Genomic DNA, 15,211 nt, shown 5'->3' on the forward strand with positions numbered 1-15,211 from the left:
GCCAGAACTACTAGAGTATGTAATGTGTTGGAGAACGACAGCAGGAGAAGGTTGAAAATAATAATTTCAGGTCACATCATAGACAATCCTCACTAAACTATAAGGAATTATAGTTTATTTGGTAAACTATATTTGGTAGTAACATACCCCTATACTCAATCTCTGAGCAAGGGCTCTCACTTGGAGTGCCTGGGCTGGTATCCTGGCTTTGTTACTTGGCTGTGGACTTTGCACTAGTTCCTTAATATATCTGTGCATTAGTTTTCTCATTTCTAAATGGAAGTAAAATAGTACCAATTTCTTAAGGATTGTCAGGAAGATTCAATGAGATAATACATGCCAATTGCTTAAAACAGCAGCTAGGGACTTCCCTGGTGGTGCAGTGGTTAAGAATCCGCCTGCCAATGCAGGGAACACGGGTTCGATCCCTGGTCTGGGAAGATCCTACATGCCGCAGAGCAGCTAAGCCCGCATGTCACAACTACTGAGCCTGTGCTCTAGAGTCTGCGAGCCACAACTACTGAGCCTGCATGCCACAACTACTGAAGCCTGCGCGCCTAGAGCCCATGCTCCACAACAAGAGAAGCCATCACAATGAGAAGCCCACACACCACAACGAAGAGCAGCCCCCGCTCACCGCAACTAGAGAAAGCCCACACGCAGCAACGAAGACCCAATGCAGCCAAGAATAAATAAATAAAGACCTTGGTGAAAATGAAAAATGTTTTAAAAAAAAAAAAAAGCAGCTAGCATGAGCCGTCAGTAAATATTAGTTATAAATACACATAAGACCTACTTCAATCCAGCACTGCAGAACTAATGAGACAATAAAATTAGTTCTAAGAGAAGGAAGCCCAGGAACTGTGCGCTATGTATCTGCTAAGATTAGAAACCGGGCAACTGCAAAATTGTCCGAGATCTATATAAATAAAACAGTAGTTTGCATAAAGCCTGTGATCTAGTATAGTACTGAGTTGAGAAAGTTCATTTTTAATAGCATCAGTTCATTATGTCTCAAATGATCATTACTCAAGGTTGTTATAAAAAAGAACCCACATGTGATAAATTGGCTTTTCACTCTTACAATGTCTAGAATATTATACTTTGACAATCAAACATAGCAAATTTAAGTGACATCTGAGCATTTTTGTTAAAAGTATATATTAGCAGAATAAAAAAAAAAACCTGTGATGTATGGGTCTTTGCAAGAGGAGAAGTGCATGCTTCTTGAAATTGATCTTCATTAATTCCAATTTCTTTAAGGTAACTTTCTAACAGCTTTTCAACCTAAAAATAGAAAGTTTAATTTTTTTTTTGTAATTTACATAGAAAAATTCCAAATTTTACATTGAGTTTAGAAAACTATAATCAAATGCTTGTTTGCAATTATTAATCTACATAAAATTATATTATATGGCAGTGACAATGTCTTTCACCGAAAAAACAAACAAAAAGTGAAAATTTTTGCAGAGAATCAAATAAAATTTTATTTACTCTCCCAGAAATCACTGAAGTCACAATTATGAAGTTTGATGTGGTATAACTCTTCTGCTACCCAGAGGCATTCCTTAAAATCTCAAGACAACATGGCTAAATTAATAATTAACACTCCCCTGGATGTATCAGCAGAAGAATAAGAATAAAATTTAAATACCAGATGCAAGATCCCTTAAAATAGTTGTCCTAAATCTATTTCTTACATTCTACAGTCATAAGGATTGATTGAGATGCACAGAGAACTCTTGGAGTCTAATGCAACTGGTAGTACTATTAGGGTAGATTGGAATTTTTTAATTAAAGAATTTTAATGGAAAAATCCATTTTTAAAATTCAGAACATCTTGAATTAATATTATTCTAATTACATTTAAAATCAGGTAAAAAAATACTCACTAGTTCTTTGTACTCCTGATGAATCTCCGTATAGGTCAATTTGCTTTCTTCTTCATCATCAAAAACTAAATTTAAAAGAAAAATATTGCATAGTGTAAAATAACAAGTCATTTCATTAATGCAAATATCAAAGTCCACTCTAGTTGTCTTACAAATAGAACTCTCAGCCTTATAAACCAGCTCTTCTGCTTTAAATTCTTGGGATTAAAAAATGTGTGTGTGTGTGTGTGTGTGTGTGTGTGTGTGTAGTGTTAGTTGTAAACAAGTTTTTTTTCCTACTTAAAATCTACTTCATATGGAAGATAAACACTAATTTGCTACTTTTCAATCAATAATATAAGGCAACAATTTCTTTATAAACTTTAAATGGAACATTATTGTTGATAGTTTTTAAATAATTCCTTTTACAACAGGTTCCAGATTATTTTATCATACTGGAACTTTGCTGATCCAAATTTTACTGAAAGTTACTCGGCCTTCTTTATTACATATAAATCAATAATGAAATAAAAATAAATAAAAACAAATGTTTACTGAATGATCATATGTGTGAAACAATGTAGATTAGAAAGATATATATTCCCTCAAGAAGCTACAATGTGATTAAGGAAAGAAGACAAACTCATGAATTGTAAGCAATAAACCCCCTTTTTATAATATTCCCCCCAAATGATCTTTCTAAAATGCAAAACTAACTTCTGTAATTTTCTATTTAAAACACTTCAATTACTGCTCTTTGCCTAGAGAATAAATCCAAAATACTTAGAAGACCAGACAAAACCCTCCAAGACTGGATCCCAAATCTCAACTCCCACCACTCCAAAACCCAAACTTTGCACTCTTAACAATACACAATTACTTGGAATACTGACAAATGTAACACAAAAAGACAAAAAAAAAACCATGCCTTTGCTCAAGCCCTTAGATCTCTTTGCCTTTACCCGGCCCCCCTTCTCCCAACCATTCTCCAAAATATTGCAAGTGGCACATTTTCCATGATCTGCTACCCACTCCCAACTCCTAGGCTAGTTAGAGTACTTCCTCTGAACTCTTAAAATACACAGCACCATGTGCCTACCCTTATTATAACACCTGCCAATTTACATTTAAATTCCATTTACCTGCCAAATTGCAAACTTCTCAAGCACAAGGATTTGTTTTATTCATCTTTCTATCCTCAGCTTCTGGCTGAACGACACTCAATACATTTTGAAATAAAGGCTGATATTACAGAGTAGTACAAAACTAATTTTTAAATTATCTGAGGTGATGAATAGCACATTGACAACCCAAAGTCAGTGAAATATAAACATTATTATTTCAAGTGTCACTGGGATGTTACTTCCATTTCTCCTGGCATCTGCTCTATATAACACTGGGCATACATGCAATGTAGCAGCTACTAAAGCTGTTTTCAGTTAATTTTGAAGCCAAATTACTACATTACATGTTTATAAGGCTGAGGATTACTGTTTCCCTATAAAATTACACAATCAGGTGTGTTACAACTGAGATGCAGCCACTTTTGACATCTGGGGATAAAAGGAACAATGCTTTATTTTTTTTTTTCCATTTCAGCATTTAGTTTCATTCAGTAGGGTAAATGGAATCAAAAGGTGACATAATTTCCTTTTTCTCCTAAAGGAGGTCAGAATACCACCACATGCTTCATCAGTCTCATAATAGCATTTTAAATTCTTAAAAAGAGCAGAAATAAAAGTTATTTTGAACTTATTTTAAAAATTACCTGTAAGAACAATACTTAATAAATACTATTTGAATTTTGCTCATGGCAATGAGAATGTAATGAAAAGATTCAGTGGTCAAAGTAAATTTCCTCTTTACCGGCTTCATGGAATCTTAGGGCTGAAAGGACTCTTAAAAGATCATCCAGGATAACCAACCATTTGATAGTTGAATTCCCCTCTATAATAACTCCATTAAGTTGTTGTCAGATTCATTCAAACACTGCTAGTGGCTGGGGAACTCATTACCTCCTGAGGCAGGCTAATTTATCTGGGATACTCTCTGTTATGAAGCACTTCCTTCACAGAAATTTGTTCCCCTCTAGCTTGTACCCACTGACCCTAGCTCTATCTCACTGAAGCTTACAAAAACAAGTCTAATCCCTCCAACATAAGACAGATGTTCAAACGATTAATGGATATGACTACGCTTAAAGTCTTGGCCGGCTAAACAACTGCAACAACAGCCTGGAATTATTCATATGACATCGTTTGTGGTTCCTTTTCCATGAATGGGCTCCAATTTGTCTGTAAGAACTGAATGCAGGACTCCAAAGCGTGAACTGATCAGAACCTGGAGGTATCCTTTCCTCACAGGAAATGTTATGACACGGTTACATAACTCATTTGTTGTAAGATACCCTCCATTTTTGGTATAACCGAGAGTCAGAGAACTCAAAAAAGGGAATACAGGCCACCAAGATCACCGGCTCTGGGCCTGCTGGAGTAATCACACACCCCTCGCCCACCCACTTTTCGGTCAACTGTTGGGATCAGAAGGATCTCAGAAGCAAACTGACGTCTCCCCTCCCAAGTCACTGGGGAAGTTGTTGAAGAAACCCACACAAACAGTGCACCTGCCCAGGGCAGAAAGGTGCAGGATGAGGTGAGAGACCCAACATAGGATTAAAGTCTGATGTTTTTCGGATGTGTGCTTGGGCCCAGGGGGAAAGGTATCTCGGTCCTCGTTTTCATTTCCGTGAAGGAAAGGACCGGCGCAGTGACAGCAACACATCCTAAAAACCAGCTCTAAACCTGGCAGACAGGAGTGGAGACCGGGGAGATGAAAGGCAGTTTGTGGAGAAGCTGTTGGTGTGAGAGAGGTGAAAAAGGATTGATGATTCGGGATCTGAATTTTACCTTCACATTTCTGCTCCACAAAGTCCAAGATGGGAATGGACCAGTCCGGGCCCCTCAGAAACCCCGCGATGCTCTCCACTACCCATTCCACCTCGTCCTCTTCTTCCGCAGCCATTCCGCCCCCGAGGGCCGCCGCGGAAGCCTGGGCCAGACCCCCGGAGCCTGGAAGGCCTTTCGGCCGCAGGGAACCGAGAGGAAATGGGAAGACAAGCTGCCCCCGCAGTCTCGCAGTCACCTGGATGAAAGCTACAAACCAGTTAACGTAAAACGGTCGCTATGCCAACCCGCGTAGCCGCCCCTAGAAGCCGCCCGGAAGTGAAGCCAGCTTCCGCGGAGCTAGCGCGTCCTAGAGAGAGGTATTTGAAGAACTCTTCCGATTGGCTGGAAAGGAGCAGTATTGAGTCGAAAGGTAGCCTTCCGCCCATTGGCCCGGAGCTGCTGGGGCAGAGAGGAGGAGTGTAGCCATTGGCTGGAAATCCTGGAAAGAATCTCAGCATTCCCTCTAGATAAATGCGTGAGACCAAGGCTTAGAAATGGCGCTGGGAAGGCGAGCCTCACCTGGACTCTGACTGAAAATTTTAAAGGCTTCAGTACACGGTTGTATCCCCCACCACTCAGTCCCGAACATTTTCAGACCCGCTGGCCCAGAAACGTTTGCAATTAAAAGGTTGTTTGAAAATACAAACCTGAGCAAAGTAGCTCTGTAAGACTTGCTGATTCGCTCTGCAGTCAGTTTGCATCCTGTAGCTGAAGGCGGGTCTTTAAACTTTCCTGCGCAGATAGAAATAACTAGAATTGACCTTTTCAAGACCAAAATCAAAGTGAATGTTCCTTTAAATAAATGCCTAGGTAACCAACCCTTTTGTTAAGTTACACCAACTCTACTTTTAGATTGGGGTCATTTGTGGAATGGGTCTTCAAAGGTCATTGTCAGGGTACTTGGCATCCCAAAATATTTTCAAACAACCTTATATGTATTTACATAAATGGGGTCATATTGTATGTACAGTTATGAAACTGTTCACTTAATATTTGGTCATCTTTTCATATAAACATAAAACTATCATTTCTGTATAGCTACATGGTATTCAATAAACTACCGTTTCGTTATTTTTATTTCTTGTATATACACACAGTATCTTACTTGGATGCATAGATGTCATTAGTGTGCAGGGTTTTTTTTCCCTCCGTGGTGTGGATATACCATGCCATTTTTCCCTTCTACAAACTGCTAAAATGAACATCTGTGTGTCTCTAAGAACTGTTGGTTTATTGACTATTCCAAAGGATAGATTCTACCAGATTTGCTAAATGAAAGACTATATATACTTTGATTTGTGTGACCAATTCTCAATAGCTAGGTTAAATTACTTCGATTTCTCAAATTTATAAACAATTCTGTAATGAACATACTTGCACATGTTTTTCAACTCTAGTCTCATTATTTACTTTGAATAAATTCCCAAAGGAAAGATTACCGAACCTATTTTTAAAAGCCTTTTTGAAAAATATCTTTACCAATCCACTAGGTTAAAGATGATGCATAGTTTTAATTTGCATTTTAAATTTTGAATTTGAGCTTTATTTCATATTGATTAGCCTTTGTGTTTCTTCTATGTTACTTTTTCATACCTTTTGACCATTTCTTCTTGGGATTTATTTTTCTTATTGATTTGAAAGAGCTTTTTATACGTTAGTATAAGAATTTTAACTCTTTGTCACATGTTGCAGTGACATGTTTGTAATTTGTCTTTTAGTTCACTGTGTCTTTTGCCATATAGAAGTTTTACATTTTTTATGTAAATGATAGCCGATAAGTTATCTTCCTTAGTGGATAGCCATGCTCCAGGTACCACTTACTGGAAATGGATGTGGTAAGTGTGGGGGGTTTTGAGTTACTAAGAAGAGGTAAAAGGAGAGAAGGACATCATCATTTTGGAGCTAAAATATTGTGACACCAGAAGGGGATTACTGTGGCTTCTTGTTCTCCTTTTCTGTCTTCTAAACCAGCTTAAAAGAGAAATACTCCTTTTCTGCCAGTTTCCTTTCTTCATAAGGAAGTTACTTGTCAGGTTTCTAATGAGCGTGAAGGCCACAAAGTGCTATCCAACTGCACTCAGCATTACCTGGCCTTAGGGTCTTTATCTTTAGTCTCTTGGGAGTGCTTTCCAATTCCACTGGAAGCAGATAATAACTGGAATGCACAAGTTCTTCTTTCGTTTATTTTCTCAGCGTCATTCTTCAATGTGGCCAATGTGAATTCCCTCAGGCCTGCAAGTTTTCTCATTTATTTCAAAACATTGAATTATTTCAATCTTCTCCTCAAATGTAAGGATTTTCTTTTTATTCAGTACTTGGGACCTTTATAAGAAGGATGCTTATACAGATTTAATATAATATATTCAATATGCTTATCGTGAAATAAACACAAACTCAAAAGAACAGTGCACACACTCTTAGGGCAATGCATGTGGGGTGCTCTGGAGGAAGAATAAGAAAACAAGGTGGGTGTGCGTTGTGCATTTTACCATATAGCACTTTGTTCAGCCAGGTAGTGTTTTTCATGTTTTGCAGTGCTACAAAGCATGGTCCTCTCTTGAAAAATCACAACTTCTCGTTTTGACCACTTTATCTGCTATGTATGAACAAATTTTCACATTGAAGTTGTTTGTTGTAACAGAAAAGACTGAAATAGATAACATACATACCCATGTAAGCATACACACACACACATATCTACAGTACTTTTACCATGGTGTTGATAAGAGGTTAATTAGAGAACACATAAAAATTACTTGGGACCATGCTTGGTAAGTTAGTAAATGCTCAATACATGTTAGCTATTATTATATGTAATTTAGATTCTTTTTTAACAGCTTGCATTCTCTTTATTTTGTCTCTCTTCACTGACAAGTCAGTTACATTCTTTACTGCATTCCTACTGAAATCTCTTGCTTCTCCCCATCCCTGTATGGGAACTGGATCTCTGCCTTACTAAAGGGTTATAAAGTTCAGTCTTAACAAGATAATTACATTCCTCCAGATTTTTCAGGGACCACGTGAATAGCAACTACTTACATTTGTGTAGTAGTTCATAGTTTACAAAGAAATTTACATGTTTGACTCAGGACAACCTTAAGAGCTAAGTAAAGATGGTATTAAGATTTCCCCCATCTTACGGATGATGTGTACTAGTTTGCTAGGACGGCTGTAGCAAAGTACCACAGACTGGGTGGCTTTGTCAAAGACTAAGAAATAGTCAAAGTAAAACCAGTGAATCACCAAAGTAGTAATTAGTTAAAGTTTATTGTGCACACATCAAAAAGACAGTTTGCAGACCAGGAGCTCTTAAACCAAAACATGGAATGAGGCTCAGGGGTATATTATTATAAAGCAGCTTATGTAATGAGAAAGCAGTGACCATTTATTCTTTACAGTGATTGGTTATAATATTAGAATTTTCTTAAACGATAGGGAATTTGTCAGTGATTACCTGATATCAACCTTGGGGAACAGTTCAAGTTTCACTTACGATTTCCAGAGACATAAACAAGAAATGACCCAGGTCAAGTAGATCTCACACAACAAACTAAATTAAGCCTTGTTCATATGACTAAACTCTTTTTATTGGCTAAGGGAATTTTCAAAGCCAGTCTCCCTTTGTTTCTGATTTTAATAGCTTGAGCAACAGAATTTTATTTTCTCATAGTTCTGGAGACTAGAAGGCTGACTTCATGGTGTCAGGAGGTTTGGTTTCTTCTAAGGCCTCTCTTCCTGGCGTCTAGATGCTGCCTTCTCACTGTGTTCACATGGTCTTCCCTCTTTACCTGTCTGTGTCCAAATTTCCTCCTCTTATAAGGACATCAGTTGAAGGGGATCAGAATGTGACACCCTAAAATATGCCACTTTGGCATATTGGTTATTTTGAGCTGAAGGCAGCTGAGAAACAGCAGATGCAGAAATAGCTCTCTGCTCTCCTCCATCTGCATAAAACAGGGCATAAATTTCCCATGAGAAACCTACTTACTTTCCCTGTACCAGGCAGAGGCGAGGAGAACACTCATCACTGGAGACGAGGAGTCAATTCTGGGATGAGTCTGCATAAATAGACTCTACTAAAATAACTCTTGTCTTCCATTCAAAGATATCTTAACCACTCCTTCCCCATGTATTTACAAGTCACTTCTGCACAATTTGTCAGCCCTAGAAGCCCAAGTCCTCTTTCCTTTGTCTAGTCACTGCTCCACAGTTTATCACCCTTTGTTAAAATGGTACGTAAGCCCACAAGTCTCTCTGCTCTTTGACTTTTTTCACTTCTTTTTGGTGAAGCCCCCATGCATATAAAGTTGTAAATATTAATAAAATTGTATGCCTTCTCTCCCATCAATCTGACTTTTGTCAGTTTAATTCATAGGCCCCAATGACTAAACCTAAGAGAGTAGAAGAAAGGTTTTCTCCTTCCCTACATAGTTGTATTGGATTAGGGCCCACCCTAATGACCTCATTTTAACTTAATAACCCCTTTTAAGGCTCCCTCTCCAAATGCAGTCAAATTTTTAGGTACTGTGGTTAGAACTTCAACATATGAATGTTGGGGGACATGATTCAGCCCATAACAGGTGGGAAAACTGAGACTGTATGAGGTCACATTTCTTGCCCGGGGTCAGCACAAAGTCAGGGCTTGCACTTCTCTGTACTTGACACTTAAGCAACAAGGTAACCTCCAATTTTAATTTTATAATATATCACAGAAGGTTTTCCATGTTTACATGATCCCTTTTAATGTTACCTAGTGTCTTAGCTTGGGCTGCTGTGACAGAATACCATAGTCTAGGGGGCTTATAAACAACAGAAATTTCTTTTTCACAGTTCTGGAGGCTGAGAAATCCAAGATCAAGGAGTCAGCTGATTTGGTGAAGGCCCACTTCCTGATTCATAGACCACCATCATCTCTCTGTGTCCTCCCAGGTGGTAGAGGTAAGGAAGTTCACCAGGGTCTCTTTATAAGGACACTAATCCCATTTATGAAGGCTCCTCATGACCTAATCACCTACCAAAGACCCCCCACTTCCTAATATCATCACTTTAGGGGTTAAGATTTCAACATACAAATTTTAGCGGTACACAAGCAATTCATTTCCATTGTGTGAACATCATACAATTTATTTAAACAATTCCGTATTTACCTAGGCTGTTTCTTGCACTGTTTTAAAAATAAATGCATCCTTATAACTAAATCTTTGCACCTAATCTTTACCACTTTGTGAAAATGAATTCCTAAAAGTGGAATTGCTAAATCATACAGCAAGCAGTTTTTAAAGACATGTACCTATGGAGTTTGGTTTTGTTTTAAGAGGAAGTATTGTGCATTCTGCAATCATCATGGTTAAATGCTAATTCTTATCCCTTTTATTATTGTTTTATATCCATGAGTCTACATGTCCCTACAAATGCACAAATATATCTCAGATACTTGGGAGATTGCTAATTTAGTCAGGGGAGGACTATAGAAATGATTGTAAATTTTAGACGATATAAATTCTTTAATTTCACAAATGTATCTCCAACTCCAGCACAATGATTTGCACTAAGAGACCCACAATGAGTATTTGATGAACATGTGAATTATGACTGGAGTACATAGAGCCTCATATTCACCTGAAAACAATCCATTTCTCTTTTCTGCTCCTGCGGGAGACAGTAAAGGTGTGACTACTGGCAAAGTGGGGTTTTTTTAACTTTAGCAAAATATGCTTGCATTCTAGATCAGATGGCTTAAAGTTATTATTAGCAATAAGCTTAAAAATACCAATGCAACAGAAGTGTCATTTTCATATGTAATTTATAGAACATATAAAACAGCTCTAATGAACTACCTAATTACTACTCCAAATGGTATGAATTCAGCTTTCAAGTAAAGAAAGGAAAAAAGGTCACTGCTTTAATCCTCTAAATTGCTTTTATTCTGGCTATAGAAAGACTTTTTAGAAGTTCTAAATTATAGGTTCTTTCCAAATAGTCTTGATTATTTGGTTTATATAACAGCAAAGGGATGGAGGAGGTTTCCATGGGTTGACAAATAAATAATTACCTGCCATATCTTCAAATTCTCCAATGAATCCTTAGATTTTTATTGCATTTGCAGATGGAGCATCACAGAATTTCCATTCTCTTTTCAATGTCTTTTATTGCTCATAATCTATAAAATGTTCAACAACTTGATTTAAAATAACAGCAAAGAAATGAAAATACAATGACTTTTCAAATTGTGGCTTAACACATATATTTGGTGTGAAATGGCATGGCTTAGAATCCTTTCTTTACTCATTGAGTGCATACTGTGTGCCAAGCACCATGCTAGAAACCAAGAATAAAGAGCTCCAGATATGGTACATTCTAAATTCCAACTGTATGATAGTTTGCTTATTTTCATTTCATCTCTAAATGTTCAGGATCTTTGTGTGAATTACTCTTTTTCTTTCACCTCCTTTTCTTTAGTCATTAGGTTTTTTCATTGTCTTATTTGTGTATATGTAGATAATTTTCCTATTTTACTTTCTTCTCTTCCCTTCTACGTTGGATTATGTACTAAATTGACTCTTGCCTTTGTCTTCCATTGTGTTTTCCTATCTATTTTCTCTTTTTCTTTTAACTACTATATTAGTGACTTTGGGGAGGATGACTAATTTATAGAACATGTTTATATGCATCTTAGATCTGCTTTTAGTTCTCTCTCTTAAAAGCAGCTATAGCCTAAATTAAATGGCCTCTAAATTTTTTTGACCAGATACTTCATCAGTAAAAAAAATTTTGAATACTCCTCTTAATATTTGAATATATATTTACTAATGACTTATGGACCTGTACATATACATATATGAATATAAATAATTGTATACTGTATAATTTAAAAAAACAAAAGTTGAAAATTGAAATTAACAAAGGATGAGATAAAAATATATAGGTTGAAATTCTAATACTTTTTCCCTGAGTGCCAATGGATAATTTTGTGGACCCACTGTGGAGGCCACTAGTTTAGACTTGATAAACTTGATAGTTTGGGCTTCTGGCTTAGTAAGGAAGCCAGTGAGTGGCCTATTTGCTTTAGTCCCGTTTTGAATATCTGGGAAAGATGATAAAGAAAATTTCAAGGTTCGTATTTGGAGCCTAGAACATTGAGATCAAGTCTCTCAAGCAAAAAAGGATGACAGAAGCCTCTTCCACCTTCAGAAGAGGTGGAATCAGATACCCTGACTGGGAACCATCCTGATGTCAGAGGCAGTAGGGAAGCGGGCTTAATAATGGAATATTTTTTAAGGATGGCAGGGGAACACTCTTTTATCTATTCATTTTAAAATGTTATCTTTATTACTCCTTCTGTTGGAAAAGTCATATGGTCAGCCCTCCATATCCACGGGTTCTGCATCCTCAGATTCAACCAAATGTGGATCAAAAGTACTTGAAAAAAAAAAATTCCAGAAAGTTCCAAAAAGCAAAACTTGAATTTGCCACACTGGCAACTATTTTCATAGCATTTACATTGTATTAGGCATTAGGAGTAATCTGGAGATGATTTAAAATAAAGGGGGATATGTATAGGTTATATACAAATACTGCAAATACTATGCAATTTTTCATAAGAGACTTGAGCATCCACACATTTTGATATCCACAGGGGTCCTGGAACCAATCCCCCATGGATACCAAAGGATGATTGTATATGTATATTGAAAAAAACTCAAACGGTATAGAACTACACAATGAAGAAAGTGAAAGTCTTCTATTTTTCCTACCATCTAAAAAAACTCACTGTGATTGTTTGGTTATCGGCCTCCAGATTTTTTTAATGTGCCTATTGACATATATTATTATCTTCTTTAACCAAAATGAGGCCATTCTCCTTTGTCTAACTTGCTTTTACTTCATTTTCCAAGGATCTTTCAATATTAATACAAAGAAATTGTTCTTTCAAATGGATGCATGGTATTCCATTATACAGATGTACCTTTTTTTTTAATAAATTATTTTATTAAGTTTTGGCTACTTTGGGTCTTTGTTGCTGCGTGCGGGCTTTCTCTAGTTGAGGCAAGCAGGGGCTACTCTTTGTTGCGGTGCGCGGGCTTATTGCGGTGGCTTCTTTTGTTGCAGAGCACGGGCTCCAGGCACGTGGGCTTCAGTAGTTGTGGCTCGCGGGCTCAGTAGTTGTGGCTCACGGGCTTAGTTGTTCCGCGGCACACGGGATCCTCCCGTACCAGGGCTCGAACACGTGTCCCCTGCATTGGCAGGCGGATTCTTAACCACTGCGCCACCTGGGAAGCCCTAGATGTACCTTTTTAAAATGAATATCTTATTCATTTATAATATTTTGCTCTTATAAACATTGCTACATTAAATATCAATGTACATGTATTTTTGCATTCTTGCCAAGTCATTTCATAAAAGAGAATTAGAATTCTGGGTGTAAGGATATGAAACATTTTTGGAACAATAAAATTTTCCATCAGTATTACCAAATTGCCCTCCAAAAGGCAATACAAACTGACACTCTCACCAAAAGATTGTGTTTATATTTCCACACCTTTTCAGCACCAGAAACATTAGTGTTTTAGTGATTTTTAATCTGAAAGGTAAAAAAAAATTTACTTGTTTTAATTTACCAATGTTTAATTGTTAATGAGGCTGAGGATGTATTAATTGGCCATTTATGTTTGTGAAAGCAATAATTTTTTTAAAGAATATTACTCTTTTATTTTTATTTATTTATTTTTTAATTTGGTTGCTCCGGGTCTTAGTTGCGGCAGGCGGGCTCCTTAGATGCGGCTCACCCACTCCTTAGTTGTGGCATGTGAGCTCCTTAGTTGTGTGTGGCATGCAAACTCTAAGTTGCAGCATGCATGCGGCTCTAGTTCCCTGACCAGGGATCGAACCTGGGCCCCCCGCATTGGGAGCACGGAGTCTTAACCACCGTGCCACCAAGTGAAGCCCCGAAAGCAATATTTGTTTTGTTTCTTTTTAACTTTCTATTATACAGATTTGCACATACACCAAAGAAACACCATGCTTCAACAATTACCAACATTTTTTCCAAACCCATTATGTCATTTTATATAGAGTTCTTTTACGTACGATTGGAAGATGTCATTTAGTGCCCTTTGACTCAGGCACTCAACTCTAATTCTTTGGCTAACTAGAACAAGTGTAAACTAAAGGGTAACAGCCAACCCTGGGCATCTTGCAGCAGTGAAAACGTAGTTGCTAATTGAGACCACCAGATGGCAGACCACGAGGAAAAAGAAAAAGGAGACGAAATCTATGCCTACCAAGACCCAGCTTCAGGATGGCCCAAAGGTTTTAGGGAACTTTGTTTCCTATTAGTAGTGCGGGGGCGGGGGGGGCGGGCAGATTAGTCAAAGGCATTGTTTTAAACCATAGTGATGTATTTAATTATCTGATAGTAATGTCATTTATTATCTGATGCATTTTATTATCAGATTAAATATCTTTTATATTTTCTTTTTCATTTTTTTCTATGAATCTCTAGGGCTCCAAAAATAATGTTTTAATTGGAATTGCATCAGAATTATAAGTTAATTTGAAAAAAGTAAGATCCTCATACTATTTATTTTTCCCATGAAAGAACATGTTTTTCCCATTTATTTGTCTCCATTTATATCTTTCAATAAGGATTACAGTTTTCCTTATAAAGGTCATGCACATCACTCATTAAAAATTTCACTTGGGAACAGGTTTATTTTACATGTATGCTAACTGGATTTTGACAATTTCATAGAAATATATTGACTTCTGCGGGGTTAATATTTACTCTGCACTCTTTTATTAAGAAATAACTATGAGTTAGTTCTTTTTAATTGCCCTGCTGTGGAATTACTTAATCTGTAAAGCATCACAAAATTCTTGTGTTTGCCTTTCTACTATTTATTTCTCTTATTTCTGTTTCATACTTCATTACATTGGCTAAAAATGGCATAAAATATGAAATATTTAATAATGATAAATAATGTATCTTTAGTATGTTTAACTGACTTTATTTGGAATAGACACTCATCATGTTTATTTTAATTTTATATAGTAATATGTTTTTATTCAATATAAATGGATGTTGAATTTCACCTGGTGGCCTTTTAGCATCTACTGAGAGGATCATATGATTTTTCTTATTTAATCAATTGATATGGTTATTCTATTAATGCTTTCTTGTATTGTCAGCTTTCCAGTCTAAGGTAAATTCTCCTTGATTTCAGTGGGTTAAAGTTTTAGTGTATTTTGAACTAGATTTGCTAGCATTTTATTTATTTTGTGTCTAACATTCATAAGTTAGGTTTGTCTAAATTTTTTTTCCGTGTCACATCTTTATTAGATTATAGTGTCGGAGCTATGTTTAGCTCATAAAAGAATTGGATAACACCCAATCAT

At 36.8% G+C, this 15,211-nt stretch overlaps 1 protein-coding gene across 1 annotated transcript in view; it reads right to left on the minus strand.

The window, feature by feature from the left end:
- CFAP36 (cilia and flagella associated protein 36) overlaps positions 1 to 4,892 on the minus strand; it is a 32,377-nt gene extending 27,485 nt beyond the window's left edge. The window contains exons 1-3 of the mRNA XM_022597230.3: positions 4,778 to 4,892; positions 1,893 to 1,957; positions 1,186 to 1,287 (exon numbers count right to left, since the gene is read on the minus strand). Of these exons, the coding sequence (XP_022452938.1) occupies positions 1,186 to 1,287; positions 1,893 to 1,957; positions 4,778 to 4,892 (282 nt within the window). The remainder of the gene's footprint in view (positions 1 to 1,185; positions 1,288 to 1,892; positions 1,958 to 4,777) is intronic.
- Between the last annotated feature and the right edge of the window lie 10,319 nt (positions 4,893 to 15,211).

This window comes from Delphinapterus leucas, chromosome 13 (genome assembly GCF_059928025.1).
Source record: "Delphinapterus leucas isolate spDelLeu-1000000601 "Yukka" chromosome 13, BTC_Dleu_Yukka2, whole genome shotgun sequence".
NCBI classification, from domain to species: domain Eukaryota; kingdom Metazoa; phylum Chordata; class Mammalia; order Artiodactyla; family Monodontidae; genus Delphinapterus; species Delphinapterus leucas.